Raw genomic sequence first — 13,823 nt, forward strand, 5'->3', positions numbered from 1 at the left:
ATCTTTGGATATGTTTTTACTTTCTCTGGTACTTGTCTAAGTACTTAACTATATTCTTGAAACAATTAGGTGAATTTCCCATGGATTGTCCTCTTCATGATAGCTTACTAAGGGTGCATTACAAGGGAATGCTTCTTAATGAAGAGAAGACAGTGTTTTATGATACAAGAGTGGATAATGATGGCGAGCCTTTGGTATTCAGTTCCGGAGAAGGGCTTGTAAGTATTATATCTCTGAACCCTAGCTTTATGAGATAAGCTTAATGTTGCGTTTTCAGGATTTGAGTTTGAGATGCAACTAGATTAGAAAACAGGTTACCGATCTCTTCCCCTCAAAAAATAGCACTATATCTTTAGGTTTTCAGATGCTTTCATTGATGGCTATTCTGTTTATTAGTTCAACTTTGTTTTGCTGTAATGTACTTTCATTTCCAACTGATTTTAGGTGCCCGAGGGATTTGAAATGTGTGTTCGTTTAATGCTTCCTGAAGAGATCTCGCTTGTTACTTGCCCTCCAGATTATGCATATGATAAGTTTACAAGGTCAATTTTCTAAACCAATTGGCTATCTTGGTTTCTGAACAAAACACTTGAAAATACTAATGAGATTTCATGAACAGGCCTTCTAGTGTTCCTGAAGGAGCTTATGTTCAGTGGGAAATTGAGCTACTTGGCTTTGAAACGCCTAAGGTAATGAAGCTTCTTAAGTGCTCCAAACATCTGGAACTCTTATGTATTGTGGTCCTTCCCTCTGTTTTGCTAAAAAAAAGGGGGATTCTTGTGAATTTTGAATTGATTGTTCTAAATTGCTTAGAACCTCTAATATGTGCTTTGATCATCTCGTGGTTTGTCAATTTCACAGAAAATAGGCAGGCCTTGCTTTTTAACCTATCAGAAACCTGATTCTTTACTGCTTTAATGTTGAGAAAGTTTCATTTGTTGTTTTGTTTGTACATACTGGAAAATTCCAAAGGTTTATTTGAATATTTGGAGAGCGTAATATTATTTTTTTGATTACATCGACTGCATTCTTGCCCTAGCTTGAATTTCTTGTGAGGTTTGAGCATAATGTACTGGACTTGTAAAGGCTTTTGTGACATGTAAAAAGGCTAATGGAACGAAATTGCAAAAAACAACTAAGAAATACTAATAAGTTTCAAAAATTGATAATGCGTGTTGCTGACGTTTTTTTAAATTTTTTCCATATCTTTTCTGAATCTGAAGATGACAACTTAGATTATTTCACATGACGTGTTAAACAAGTTAATAAGCATGAGAAGTTATTATTACATTAAGTTTGTCAGTATATCACATTTACTTGATAGATTAATTGTACACCTTTTTATCTTGAAATTCTTGTTTATATAACCTCCTTTACACATGCACTAACTAGTTCTTTTTGCAGGACTGGACTGGGCTAACCTTCCAAGAAATAATGGAAGAAGTAGAAAAAATAAAAACCACGGTATGGAACTAAACTACAATGGTTCTTTTTGGTTCTATTTTATGTTTCTTACGGGTCGATCAAGTTGTTTATCCTTCCACATTTGAGCCAGTAGCTACAAAGAACTGAAAGGGTTAGTATCTTGGCAAATATGTATATTGTTTAAGTATGCTGAAGTATGCTGCCTTGTTAAAATTCTAGGAACATTTTAAAAGCAAAATGTCAGTATGAATAAACTAGCTGCCTGAGACCCCCCCCCCCCCTTCCCCCCACAAAAAAAAAAAAAGGAAAAAGAAAAGAAAAGAAAAGAAAAGAACAAAAACAAACAAAGGTATTTGCATGGTAGTAGGCATGCAGGATACATGTAAGGAGGCATGGATGACTTTGATCCGCTATGTTTTTTTCCTATTATTTATGGATTGTGATAAATACACTCCTACTCAGCTTGTGCACTGCTATTGTTTCTTTCCCTTAACATAGAAATGAACTAAGGGGGGTGTCAAAAAGAGCATCTCCATAGAAACTGCTGGTTAGCTCAAGACCTCATGAGCCTCAGAGAGAGGTGCCTCGGGCAGTTTGTTTATAATAGTAGAGATGGTAGTTCATAGCTCAGTAATGTGCTATTTCTAGGAGTGTCTGTTATCTGGTTTGCTCTGATTTTGAACCGTGTGAGGCTACTGTACATTTAGGGCCTGTTTGGATGTTTCTGAATACCTATTCAACGGATATTATCTGAAGGTGGGAGAATATCTGAGAGACAAAGTATGGTTTGGGAGAAAGGTCAATGGAGCTTCGTTGTTGTAGTTTAAGATCCCCATGCTTCATTAGCCCATACTGCTCCACAAAGAATGCCTATGGTTAAAAAGGTAAACCCTAAACTAAGCATACGATAACTCCAATAATCCAAACGCTGAGTCAATTGATATTTGTAATAATTTTGAAATGAAAGAAAAACTATTCTTGCTTTTTAAGAGTAGTATAATGTGTTTCATATGTGATTTATGTTATCATTTGAAAACCAGGATTACCAATCACCAGAGTGCCCTGTTAACTCCAATCTCATTATTATTGGTTCTCTCTGAACAGAAGCACCCTCTAAATACTAGTTATCCATGGATAACTACTACCACCATCCAAAAAGGGCCTTAGGCATCCCATGTTACTATAGCATATCAATGTTTTCCTTAAAACTATTGGCTTATCTGGTTTTATGTTTGTGATTTGTCTTACATTTGACTATGGAATATTCTACTCCATAATTATGTGTATGACGTGAAAATAAATCCCATCAATCAAAGTAGTGATAATTGTAACTTAGTTTTTAATTCAAGGAATGATGACTCTGAAGTATGTTCTTTTCTTTCAGGGCAACAGACTATTCAAAGAAGGAAAGTTTGAACTTGCAAAGGCAAAGTATGATAAGGTAGAAATTCTTTCACAGATGTTACACTTACATAATTGTTCTTAAATTCACTTATTTTGGTACAAATCATGGTGAACTTGTTGAAATAGAGGTGGAAATTCTAAACAAGAAACATGAAGAAATATAAAGATAAATTAAGTGACTCCCAAATGAAATCATGTTTTGAGCTAGTTCTTCAAGTTTTTTTTTCAAGGAATTAAAAGCATAACCAGTGCATGACATCTTTGTCAAGACAAGTTGTAGTCTAACAACGGAAAGATGTAGGAAAGTAAACAACAAACAGAAACATTTCGGAACAGCCAGCTGCTTCAAACCACTTGACACATGAATTAGACCTGCATCACTGTGCCTAGTACACTGCTTTAAAACTCAATTCAGAGGAAACAGTCATGGAGAGTTGTATAACAGATAGAGAAATTTCACTGACTGATTGTGATGAGGTTTAAAATCTTCACTGCTTACCAAATTATTTGATGCATCAATGCATGTAATATTTGCATCATTGACTATGCCATCTTGTTTCCGAGTTTCCATCTTTTATTCACATTTACCCTATATTTCCTTAAAAGGTAGAATTGTTATTAACCAGAGGAAGTGTAACACAGTGCTTATAAAAAATGTTAGGATTAAATTTGGCTATCAAATAGTAGCTTGGCCTTATTTGTGTTTGCTTTGCTTTCACAACACTCTTTTAAGTTCATGAAAGATCTTGGAAATAGTGAAAAATAATTTGAGAAGATCTTTTTATGGTGATTTTGATAGAAACTTGTTCTGGATCTTGGTGAGATGTAAGTTCTCTTAAAGTGGGTGTGAATTTGAAGTGTTTTCACCATTTCAAGCAATTTTTTTTGATTGGAGATATAACTGTAGGAACTTCAAACAGCCATTGCATCACCAACAATCAAACATTGGATAGGCTAGATTTTATTACAGGGAGAATGCATGATTGTTGTTGCTGGAGAGCAAGATGGGATGAAGATTTATTGAAGGAAGATGTTGGGTTTGAGAAGATTCAGCTTGGAGAAGTTTGAGCAGTTTAGGGAAATTTAGTGCTTTATTCAGGTTTGAGGCTAAAGGTAAAGTAAGTGGTCCAGAAGAATATTGCAATTGTAATCTCTCCATGGCTGTGAACATTTATTCCCTTTCGTGGTTCATGGTTCATCCATTCCCCTGTATACTGCTGACTTGGTAAGAGTTGTGCAAGGAATGCTTCCTGATTATTCTGGGACCTATTTAATGAAATGTGGTGCATCTTTCTTGCTGTTAGGGATACAGATACGCATATTGTATTTTTTTGAGGGAAACACACATTTTATCTTCACAAATAGCCTTTTCCCCCTTCTAATGTACTGATTATTTTCTTGTGTGGGCACCTGACAACATCAATTACCAAAGTAATTCAAGCCATGGACATAATGCCTAACCCAAATAAAAAGAAGATACCTCTTCAACGCGCTTCTGCCATTATGATCTCAAGGGAAAAATTCTGAATTGTGCCAATATGTAGAAATAAGAACTGTTCTATTTTTAGAATTTTGACCCTGGGGCCTAGGCATTATTCACTTCAAGCTGTTCTGGTTGACAAGTTTCTTATGCAGACCTCTTTTTCTAGATAACAGCATACTGTAATATTCTAATATTACTAATTTATCCTGACAAGTTTGGTGTTTTTCTTTTTAATTTTTCACTTGATGATAGATTCTTTTATTTATTACAGGTGCTTCGAGAATATAATCATGTAAATCCACAAGATGACGAAGAAGGAAAAATCTTTTTGAATTCGAGAGTAAGATGGTCCCTGTATATCTATGCAAGATTCTTCTTTATTATCTAACATGATAGAATGGCTGAGTGGAAGTAATACTTTATCCTAGTTGGGCTTCAATCAGCTAAACTATCTGATTATCAACTGAATGCAGCAATCTTCTAAATAATCTGGCATAGGCTTATTAGAAACTGTTGAACTATATAGCATCATTTCTTTCTGATGTGTTTTGAGCATATTTTTCTCTTCTTTATCCTTGCAGAATTCGTTACATTTAAATGTGGCCGCCTGCTACCAGAAAATGGGTGAATACATAAAATCAATTGAGGCATGCAATAAGGTACAGTACATCTTAATTACAGCGCATATCATAGTTAGATAATATGAACAACACCTGAGCAAGAAGATTTCCATGGGAATTGACTTAGAAATGTTTTTTAATTACTGGGAACATGTCTAAAAGAATTCTGTTTATCTGTTGATGTACCCTTAATTTAGCTGAATGAAATTTACAATGGTTTTGCCCATTTTTATATCAAAAAGAGGAAAAGTCAGGTACAACTGGTGCCGATAAAGTTTATTGTGGTTAGATCTATAGTATTCCTTAATAGGAGTAGGGTTAGGATCATCTCTTCTGAAGCTAAGGCTGAACTCTAGGAGAGTTGTTGGATCAGGATTCATGTCGGCCAATGCAGGCACGTTTCATCATTTTCTGTATGTACTTGTGATTTCAACCGTCGAGTCATAATATGATGTAAGAGAGAATCTATACTTGACATTAAACCTTGATAAATCTACTGTTGACATTAAAAGCTTTGATGATTATGCTGGTGTGTGCCTTTTATGTTTGGCACTAGAAATCTGTGATTGTGGTATACTGGTTTTGTTGATGCTAATTCTTGGACTTTAAGCTGGTTTGATGTCTGTTGATTCTCTCCTTTTGTTCTTCATGTACATATTCTTTCCATTATTGCATTTGTTCATTTATTTGGGCATTAACTTGTGTAACTTCCATGTTCTGTTTTATTCCGAGTTCATATGTTGGTGAGTATGTCCATCATCAATGGTCTTGTGACTGGTGGTTCAAATTGTGATCATTTTGTTCAAAAAAATCATAGTACGGAATTATAATAGGAGCTTTTGTGTTCCTTTTTGGAGGGCAGGTTTTAGATGCAAACCCTGCACATGTCAAAGGTTTATATCGCCGTGGCATGGCCTACATGTTAGGTGGAGATTTCAATGAGGCAAAGAAAGATTTTGAAATGGTTCGTTTTGATCCTTATTTCCTTTTTTTTTTAAATTTTAAACCCTAGCTTTTTACTTGCTTAGCATATTGTAGTCTAATTCTTTCAAATATGCAACTTTTTATTGTCTTAAGATGATGAAAGTGGACAAATCTTCGGAACCTGATGCTACCGCTGCCCTCCTCAAACTAAAGCAAAAGGAGCAGGTGAGAAGCGGCAACTAGATAAGCAATCATCTTTACGTTTAAGTAAGTTAATCTTACAAGTATGTTTTTAAATCCAGGAATTTGAGAAGAAGTCTAGGAAACAGTTCAAAGGACTATTTGATAAGAAGCCAGGGGAAATTGCTGAAGTCGGAAAGGATATGGGAGATGGAAAAAATTCAGGTGAGATAGAACATAATGATGAGGCAGCAGACGCAGAAGGAGAAAGTAATTTGAGTGGGAATTCAGTTCCAGATAAAGCAGAGTGTGTTCATGAAGCTGATCAGATAGGATTGCTTGGCCGCCTATGGCCGGTTGGTAGACGATTCTTCACTGCTTTAGGACTAAATAAATGTTCCATCTTGTGAGACTCCTGGAGGACTGCGTAAATGCTCCGTATCATGAGGTGAAATCAAGGACCAAAGCATCAAAATTTGAATAATTAAACCAGATATGAGCTGGCTTGCCCCGATTTACCTTTATGGAGATGCGTACAGTGATGCTTGATTAATATCGCAAGCAACATATTTTAGCCAAAATGAATATCCGATGTCCATTCAACCAAAAAAGTGTTTTACCTTTTTCCCATATGAATAATAGCTGGAGCATTTTACAATTTGGGTTTCCAGTGCTCTGTAAAATGCTTGTTAGAGCATCGGGTCTGATGATTTTTTGGTGCCATATCAGCAAACATCGCTCTCAGAGCGGATCTATTAATCGACTCTTCTAGCCAAAGTTTCATAATTTATGGCCCCTGGATCGTGACACCTTGTTGCATGACTAGCAGTGTACACAACTGCAGCTTGCCGAGAGGGAATTCTTGTGTAGATGGCTGAAGGTGGTTTCTTTGAAGGGGAGATCATTCTACTCTAGGGCTTATACGCAAGGTGTATTCTCTCAGCCGTCCCGGTTCAGTTATGCTGCCTCGATGGGAGCTATGGGGCCTGCTCAGTATCATTGCTGCTTTTGTGTATTTTTTTTTCTTATTCCACAAGTCAGTGAAAGAGCACATGGCCTTTGATGATTTGTTTTTATTTTTCAATTACATTCTCCGAATCGCTGGCTGTGGCTTCATCTTCTTCTTCTCCTCTCTCGGTTTTTTCTTTTTCATCTTTCCCTTTCCAAAGTTTAGACAGAGTCTTCCAAGCTGGTAAAATCTTTTGAGGGCTACAGCAGGGATTTGAGCTAAATCTCCTAAGGGTTATAGCAGAAATTTGAGTTGAAATCTCATGTTCACCAAGATTTAGAGAGATTAGGGATATGTACAGAGGAGGGCTATCCTTTACCTACGAGCGTCTTAAATGTCAAAAAAGTAGAAAATTCAGCCAGTACTAGATATTTCGTTAGGGCAATCCTTTACCTATGAGCGTCTTATATGACAAAGACGTAGAAAATTCAGTCAGGACTAGATATTTTGTTAGGGCAATACTTTACCTATGAGCGTCTTATATGACAAAGACGTAGAAAATTCAGTCAGGACTAGAAATTTTGTTACGGCTATCCTTTACTTACGAGCGTCTTATATGTCAAAGACGTAGAAAATTCAGTCAGGACTAGAAATTTTGTTACGGCTATCCTTTACTTACGGGCGTCTTATATGTCAAAGACGTAGAAAATTCAGTCGGTACTAGATAGTTTGTTTGAACATTAACGGTGGGTTCGGCCGAATAAGAAACCGAGAGCCCTCCGATATTACTGATAAGCAAGCATGCGGCCACGCGGCCAAATTCGATTCCATCTCCACTCACACACTGATACGAGGGAAACTACGGTGAAAGAAAGAAATCCGACCGACATGGTGTTCGGAGGTAAGCTATGAATACATGGATTTGGTCGGGTCCGCCGGTTCATTGGACGGATCCCCTTTGGAGAGGCCGGCGCCCGAGACCAGGAAACCCACGGCGTGGCCGGCGATGGCGACGATGAGGACGCCGACATTGAAGGACATGACGGCGAGCATGACGAGGTAAGCCAGCCCCAACCGGACGGCATGGAGGGTGGTCAGCAACACGGCAGTGGAGACCCGGCGATCACCGGGGGTGGCGGCTGGTCCTCGGGAGAGGCGTCGGGAGATGGAGGAGAGGTAGTCGACGAGGGCAGAGGCGACAAAGACGAAGAGGAGGGCGAGGAGGTACATGCCGACGCCCCGATCGCCGGGCCAGCCGGAGAAGAGGATCTCCACGCGCTTCCCCCAGAAAAAGGTCATGTGCATCGCCATGCGGCCGCCGCGACTTGGCATGGGCATCCCACCTGGGTCTGATGGGGGCATCATGCCTCCCATGGCATCACCACCCATGCCCTCTCCTGCGCCCATTTCCGTCTCTCCCCCTTCACCGACCCAGCCGAGGGATAAACAAAATAAGAGCAAGATTTATAAGGAAGTTAGGTCGTGGCCCGTGGGAGTGGTGGGTATCAGAACAAAGATGCTGCCGTAAGAAGCGGGTCATAACTCATAAACAAATCCCAGGACACGTGTACGGTGGACAACACGATGCATTTCTCACCCCTGTTCTGATCTTGAAGAGTTTCCATGACTATTGGCCGGGTCCATCTGTAGACAGGCTGGCGACGTGCCTCCATTAGTTCGATGTGTACGTTCAGGCAGCTGAGGCTGGGAGCTGATGAAGACAAGACTGAAGAGCGTGTTGATTGGTGTGAGTCTTAATTTCGAGGAAATGTCGTAACCCTTTAAAACGCGGGCCATCCGGAAGAGACTACCAATGCCAGCAAGCCAATCAAAACAAGAAATAATTCCTCGACCTTATCGGGGGTCGACCTGCGTCGTATGGATGTAAATGCCGATGGCTGAGTCATGGCCTCATGGGAGACGAGGACTTTGTTTGGCCTTTTTCTGGATGGTCGCCTAATTGGGAAGGCTTTGTTTGGACTTTTTCTGGATGGTCGCCCTCCTTGGTTTTCTCACGGAGCAAGTGAAATCTGCGGCCATTCGTTTGCTTGCACGACAGCCAAAGCATCAAACTCTTTTTTGGTTTTTGTTTTTATCAAGAATAATGTTATCAATTTTATTGCCGTATACTACGCTAGTTAATCATTAATTTACATATATAAGTATTATGTATATGTATATATATTTTTTTCAAATTTTCGTGAATAATGTTTGGATCCCAAAACATTAAAAGTTATTATGATCACTAACAAGTTAACCTTTTAAAGCAATTCGGCCCAACCGAATCTGTCTCTAAATTATTATTTCCCTCCCATTCTTGTGTAGTTCGAAAGCCAGACTTTGCTAAATCAAAAAGTTTGTCCTACTCCTAAACAATTTTATGGCATGTCTTTCTCTGCATCGCTATTTTTTATCTTGAATTCTGGATTCATCTCGGAATTAACGGATCGGATGGAATTTTAACTCCGAAAAAGGTTCACTGTCTATAAGCAATTCCTAAAATTGGCAGCATCATGTGCGTGGGATTGCGCCGTGTATCAGACGCAGGGGTCCCAGGGAATGCATCCTGATCCATGGTTCGCGCCTATGATACGTTCGAAAAGGCCAGGCTTTATTAAAGAAAAGACTTTATTAAAGGCCGTGCGTGAGACGCAGTGGACCACGGTCTGCATCTAAAATGACGCAGCATGCTAATAGAGACTGGTACTTCATCGGCACCATTCTTCGTCGGCTCGGCAGGATTAGACTAGGGCACCGGCTACTGCACGCAGTCTTGTTTGGGCGCGGCCGCTCTCGTTTCTCTTCTTCCTCCACCCACTCGCTACTTGATAATTTCCCTAGCGATCCATATATATACCCAAGCGTGTTCCAGCGTGAGCTGGTGGTGAAAAGGAAAGCATGGCCCAGAAGAACGCTGATGGGCATGGAGTGGTGCTGTTCCCGGCTCCGTTCCAGGGCCACATCAACCCAATGTTTCACCTGGCCTCCCTCCTCCTTGCCAGGGGCTTCTCCATCACCATCCTCCACACCAACTTCAACTCTCCCGACCCCACCAACTATCCCAACTACCACTTCGTATCCGTCCCCGACGGACTCACCACCCCTATCGACGACGTCGTTGCGCTGGTCCTCTCTCTCAACGCCAACTGCGAGGCCCCGTTCCGCGATCAAATGTCTCGGATGCGCTCGGAACGCGGTGGAGAGCCGATCGCTTGCGTGGTTGTCGATTCCCTCTTGTACTCGGTGCAAGCTGCGGCCAACCAGCTTGGGCTGCCGACGCTAGTGCTGAGGACCGGCAGCGCAGCATCTTTCAACATGTTCGTAGCATTTCCCCTGCTGTGGAAAAGAGGGTACCTGCCAATTCAAGGTGCGTGTGCATGGCAGCATCAACTTTAGAGCCCCGCGTTCATCCATTCATCAATAAGATAGTAACCAGCGAGATCAGGATGGCTCCATTAATTCGAAAATTAGTGGATGTGCAGCATCTAATAAGGTGTTTTATACCATTATAAGAATGATTTCAGATTGCGGATATCATCATACATACGTGAGAATAGAGTTACGTTATATAATGATACACCAATATATATACCTAGAGCACACCTACCAAAGCACCTCCAAGTTAATAGCTGCGACCACTGAAATATATATGGCTGTGCCCCCTGTTATATATGGTTTTAATTAGTTCGATCATATCATGTAAAGAGAGGTATGTTCGGCTTGCTTGCGCGTTTAGTGCACTCCTTGGATCATGCAATACACCAGTAAGGTATATATATATATATATATATGTCGATCCATTTGTCCTTTTCAGATTCTCGGCTGGAAATCCCGGTGAAAGAACTTGCACCCCTTCGGGTGAGAGACTTGCTGCGCGTAGAGAAAAGCAGCCCACAAAAGTTGCGGGAATTGATAGACCAAGTCGTCAAGGAAGCAAGGACATCATCGGGGATCATATTTAACACCTTCGCCGCCATCGAAGGGAATGAGTTGGAAAAAGTCAGGGAAGAGCTGTCCGTGCCAGTTTTCCCCATAGGTCCTCTCCACAAGTTGTCCCCGAAATCTGAGAACAGCTTGATGGACCAAGACCATGGCTGCCTGGAGTGGCTGGACGAACAAGCCCCACGGTCCGTTCTGTACGTGAGCTTTGGAAGCTTAGCCTCCATGGACGGCAGGGAGTTTGCGGAGACGGCTTGGGGGTTGGCCAATTGCCGGCAGTCTTTCCTTTGGGTTGTTCGACCGGCTTCGGTTCGTGGTTCTGCGCAGGTCGAGCTGCCCGAGGGGTTCGAGGAGGAGACTCGGGGCAGAGGCAAGATGGTCAAGTGGGCTCCACAGCAGCAGGTTCTGGCCCACCCTGCCGTGGGTGGCTTCTGGACGCACGGTGGCTGGAACTCCACCGTGGAGAGCATAAGCGAAGGGATCCCCATGCTCTGCAACCCCTACTTCGCGGACCAAATGGGAAACGCCAGGTTTGTGAGCGAGGTGTGGAAGGTTGGCATACGGCTGGAGAATGGGCTGGAGAGAGGGGAGATCGAGAGCGCGATCAGAAGACTGATGACCGGGAAAGAAGGGGACGAGATGAAACGAAGAGCGAGACATCTCCAAGAGAAAGCAGCTCGATGCATCAGAAACGAAGGATCATCTCATGCGGCTCTTGACAAGCTGGTGGATTACCTCTTGTCATTCTAGATTGCAATGCGTCGTGTAATGCCATGCAGTTTGGCTTTGTGACGGGTTCTGAGATTGTCTTTATCGCTAAAACTGAAATGGATGCTCTCGGGAAAGTAGAATGAAATTATATATATATATATAGCTTTTCCAATAATTGCCACCAGTATAGATGTTGATCTGACATGATGTCCTTTGAGTTGTCTCGTGTTACTTTCTCCCATAACTCAGTCTCGATAGGTTTAACCAATACGGGAAAAAAAATAATAATAATAGACCAATGCCAATGCTACTTGTAGAAATTATCGATAGTTATAAGCATAAAAAATAATACAACTTATTAAGTTAGATATACTTTTTAAAAAAATAATAATAACGGAAATTGAATAAACCTATATATATATATATATATATATGTATGTATATCATAACATGTATGAGCTAGATAACATATACGACCAAACATGTATGATAATCCTGCATAACAAAAGCGGTATCACATATGAAATTGGCCAACACGTTCATAAATGCTCATTATAACTACAAACACATCGATATATAGATCATATGTAAAATTCAAAATTAAAAAAAAAAATCAAGCTAGGAGCTATTAGTGGCCGATGGCATCATCATTATCATTGTCATTAAGGTTTGTATGGTAGGTGATCCTTAACTATATTCGGTGTACTTTGAGATTTGCACGGTGGGTGATTTTTAACTATGAGTTGTATACTAAGGATGCGTTAAGATCTATGCAATAATGCAAGTGAATGAATGATGTTCAGAATGGTTTGAGATCTATACGGTGGATGATCCTTTACTATAGACCATATATTAAGATTGCTTTTAGATCTGTGCCAACAGATGAATGGTGTTCGAAGTGCTTTAAAATACATGCAACGTGTGACCATTAACTATGAGCCATTTACTAAAAGCGTTTTGAGATTTGTGTAGATAAATGAACAAAGAGATTTAGTGTACTTCAAGATTTGCACGATGAGTGCTTTGAGAAATATGCGATGTACTTAAGGGTGTTTTGATATGTAGGTAGATAATTGAAGAGGTTTGGAGTGCTTTGAAATCTACATCGTACGTGATTCTTAACTATGGGCCATATACTAATAATGCTTTGAGATTTGTAAAGGCGAATGAATAAAGTGGTTCGGAGTGCTCTAAGATCTATAAGAAGGATGATCCTTAACTAAGATCTATGCACGTAGAAATTGATGGAGTTCTGATTGCTTTGCGATCTATGGAGTGAGCAACTTTTAATTATGAGTCATATACTAAGAATTTTTTGAGATTTGTGCCAAGATTTCTCTCCATAAGTAAGCAATATGAAAGATATTTTGGTCATAATACAACTTTACGCTGCCATATGATGGACAATAGATCAGTTTGAAAATATGAAGATCTTATTTGAAATATTTCAAAATCAAAAGGATACTTTTAGAATAAGTTTTAAGTTGAGAAAGTATTCTATAACTTTCATCTGACCTCTGCCTCCTTCTCTCTTGGGCTTCTGGCTCTTCTTTTTTTTTTTCATAATATGACTGGCGTATCACTACTGCAGATCTTACTGTTTCTATGCGGCATGAGCCGGCAGATATTAAAATATAGAAACGCCAGCCGTCCGGTTATTAGAATATAGAAACGCTAGCCGTCCAGTTTCCCCGCCCTCGTCTCCGAGCACCGATCTTTATGTTGGTTTTGTGCAAACATTATCTGCGAGGACAACCAGTTGTTGTACGTAGGCAGGACTTAAAAAAAGAAAAAAAATCTGAAAAATCGTTGCACGGGTTGCTAAAGACAAGAAATCGAGGACGATGGGATGGGGCATCAACTGAACCGTCCAACGTAGTATCCCAGCTTGGACACGAACAGCTTGGGAAAAGCCGGCCGTTTGAAAACTGTGCAGCTTCTGGTCCAAAGGATTAATTATAATTTGTTTGGATAGTAGGCTGAAAGTTGATGGGATAGGTTGGAAAAGCACCAGCCAGCAAAATTATAAAATTATACTGTTTAAATATTCAACAATACCTTCAGAGTGGATCGGGCTGAATTCCATAAGAAAAATTTCACGCCGGCCCTCTCTAAAAAGCAGCATTTATGGATAGGCTTGTGTTATGAGTGGAACATATAAAAACAAAACATGCTCGATCAGAAGAGT

The 13,823-nt window shown here is 40.2% G+C and overlaps 3 protein-coding genes across 4 annotated transcripts in view; 2 read left to right on the forward strand and 1 right to left on the reverse strand.

Annotated features, from left to right (window-relative positions):
* Nucleotides 1-7,152, forward strand: part of LOC103704185 (peptidyl-prolyl cis-trans isomerase PASTICCINO1) — a 17,773-nt gene extending 10,621 nt beyond the window's left edge. For both annotated transcript variants that reach the window (XM_039125090.1, XM_039125091.1), the window contains 10 exons: nucleotides 70-218; nucleotides 445-542; nucleotides 620-689; nucleotides 1,405-1,464; nucleotides 2,810-2,866; nucleotides 4,584-4,652; nucleotides 4,894-4,971; nucleotides 5,795-5,896; nucleotides 6,010-6,081; nucleotides 6,159-7,152. In XM_039125090.1, the coding sequence (XP_038981018.1) occupies nucleotides 70-218; nucleotides 445-542; nucleotides 620-689; nucleotides 1,405-1,464; nucleotides 2,810-2,866; nucleotides 4,584-4,652; nucleotides 4,894-4,971; nucleotides 5,795-5,896; nucleotides 6,010-6,081; nucleotides 6,159-6,446 (1,043 nt within the window). In that variant the 3' untranslated portion in view covers nucleotides 6,447-7,152. The remainder of the gene's footprint in view (nucleotides 1-69; nucleotides 219-444; nucleotides 543-619; nucleotides 690-1,404; nucleotides 1,465-2,809; nucleotides 2,867-4,583; nucleotides 4,653-4,893; nucleotides 4,972-5,794; nucleotides 5,897-6,009; nucleotides 6,082-6,158) is intronic.
* A 535-nt stretch (nucleotides 7,153-7,687) lies between these two features.
* LOC103704101 (copper transporter 6-like) lies at nucleotides 7,688-8,447 on the reverse strand. Its single transcript, XM_008787250.4, has one exon. The coding sequence runs from the start codon at nucleotides 8,390-8,392 to the stop codon at nucleotides 7,892-7,894; it is 501 nt and encodes a 166-aa protein (XP_008785472.1). The 5' UTR covers nucleotides 8,393-8,447; the 3' UTR covers nucleotides 7,688-7,891.
* Nucleotides 8,448-9,677: 1,230 nt separating this feature from the next.
* Nucleotides 9,678-11,810, forward strand: LOC103704102 (UDP-glycosyltransferase 76B1-like). The gene is made up of 2 exons (XM_008787251.4): nucleotides 9,678-10,352; nucleotides 10,800-11,810. Exons 1-2 carry the CDS (start codon nucleotides 9,884-9,886, stop codon nucleotides 11,672-11,674), a joined length of 1,344 nt encoding a protein of 447 aa, XP_008785473.2. The 5' UTR covers nucleotides 9,678-9,883; the 3' UTR covers nucleotides 11,675-11,810.
* Nucleotides 11,811-13,823: the final 2,013 nt, after the last annotated feature.

This window comes from Phoenix dactylifera, chromosome 3 (assembly GCF_009389715.1).
Source record: "Phoenix dactylifera cultivar Barhee BC4 chromosome 3, palm_55x_up_171113_PBpolish2nd_filt_p, whole genome shotgun sequence".
Classification (NCBI taxonomy): Eukaryota; Viridiplantae; Streptophyta; class Magnoliopsida; order Arecales; family Arecaceae; genus Phoenix; species Phoenix dactylifera.

What these genes read in the sequence shown, in the direction of transcription:
- LOC103704102 (XM_008787251.4), top strand. Translation starts at nt 9,884, where the DNA reads ATGGCCCAGAAGAACGCTGATGGGCATGGAGTGGTGCTGTTCCCGGCT. An exon ending in AGGGTACCTGCCAATTCAAG is followed by an intron (nt 10,353 to 10,799) that starts GTGCGTGTGCAT and finishes TGTCCTTTTCAG; the next exon opens with ATTCTCGGCTGGAAATCCCG.
- LOC103704101 (XM_008787250.4), bottom strand. Translation starts at nt 8,392, where the DNA reads ATGGGCGCAGGAGAGGGCATGGGTGGTGATGCCATGGGAGGCATGATG.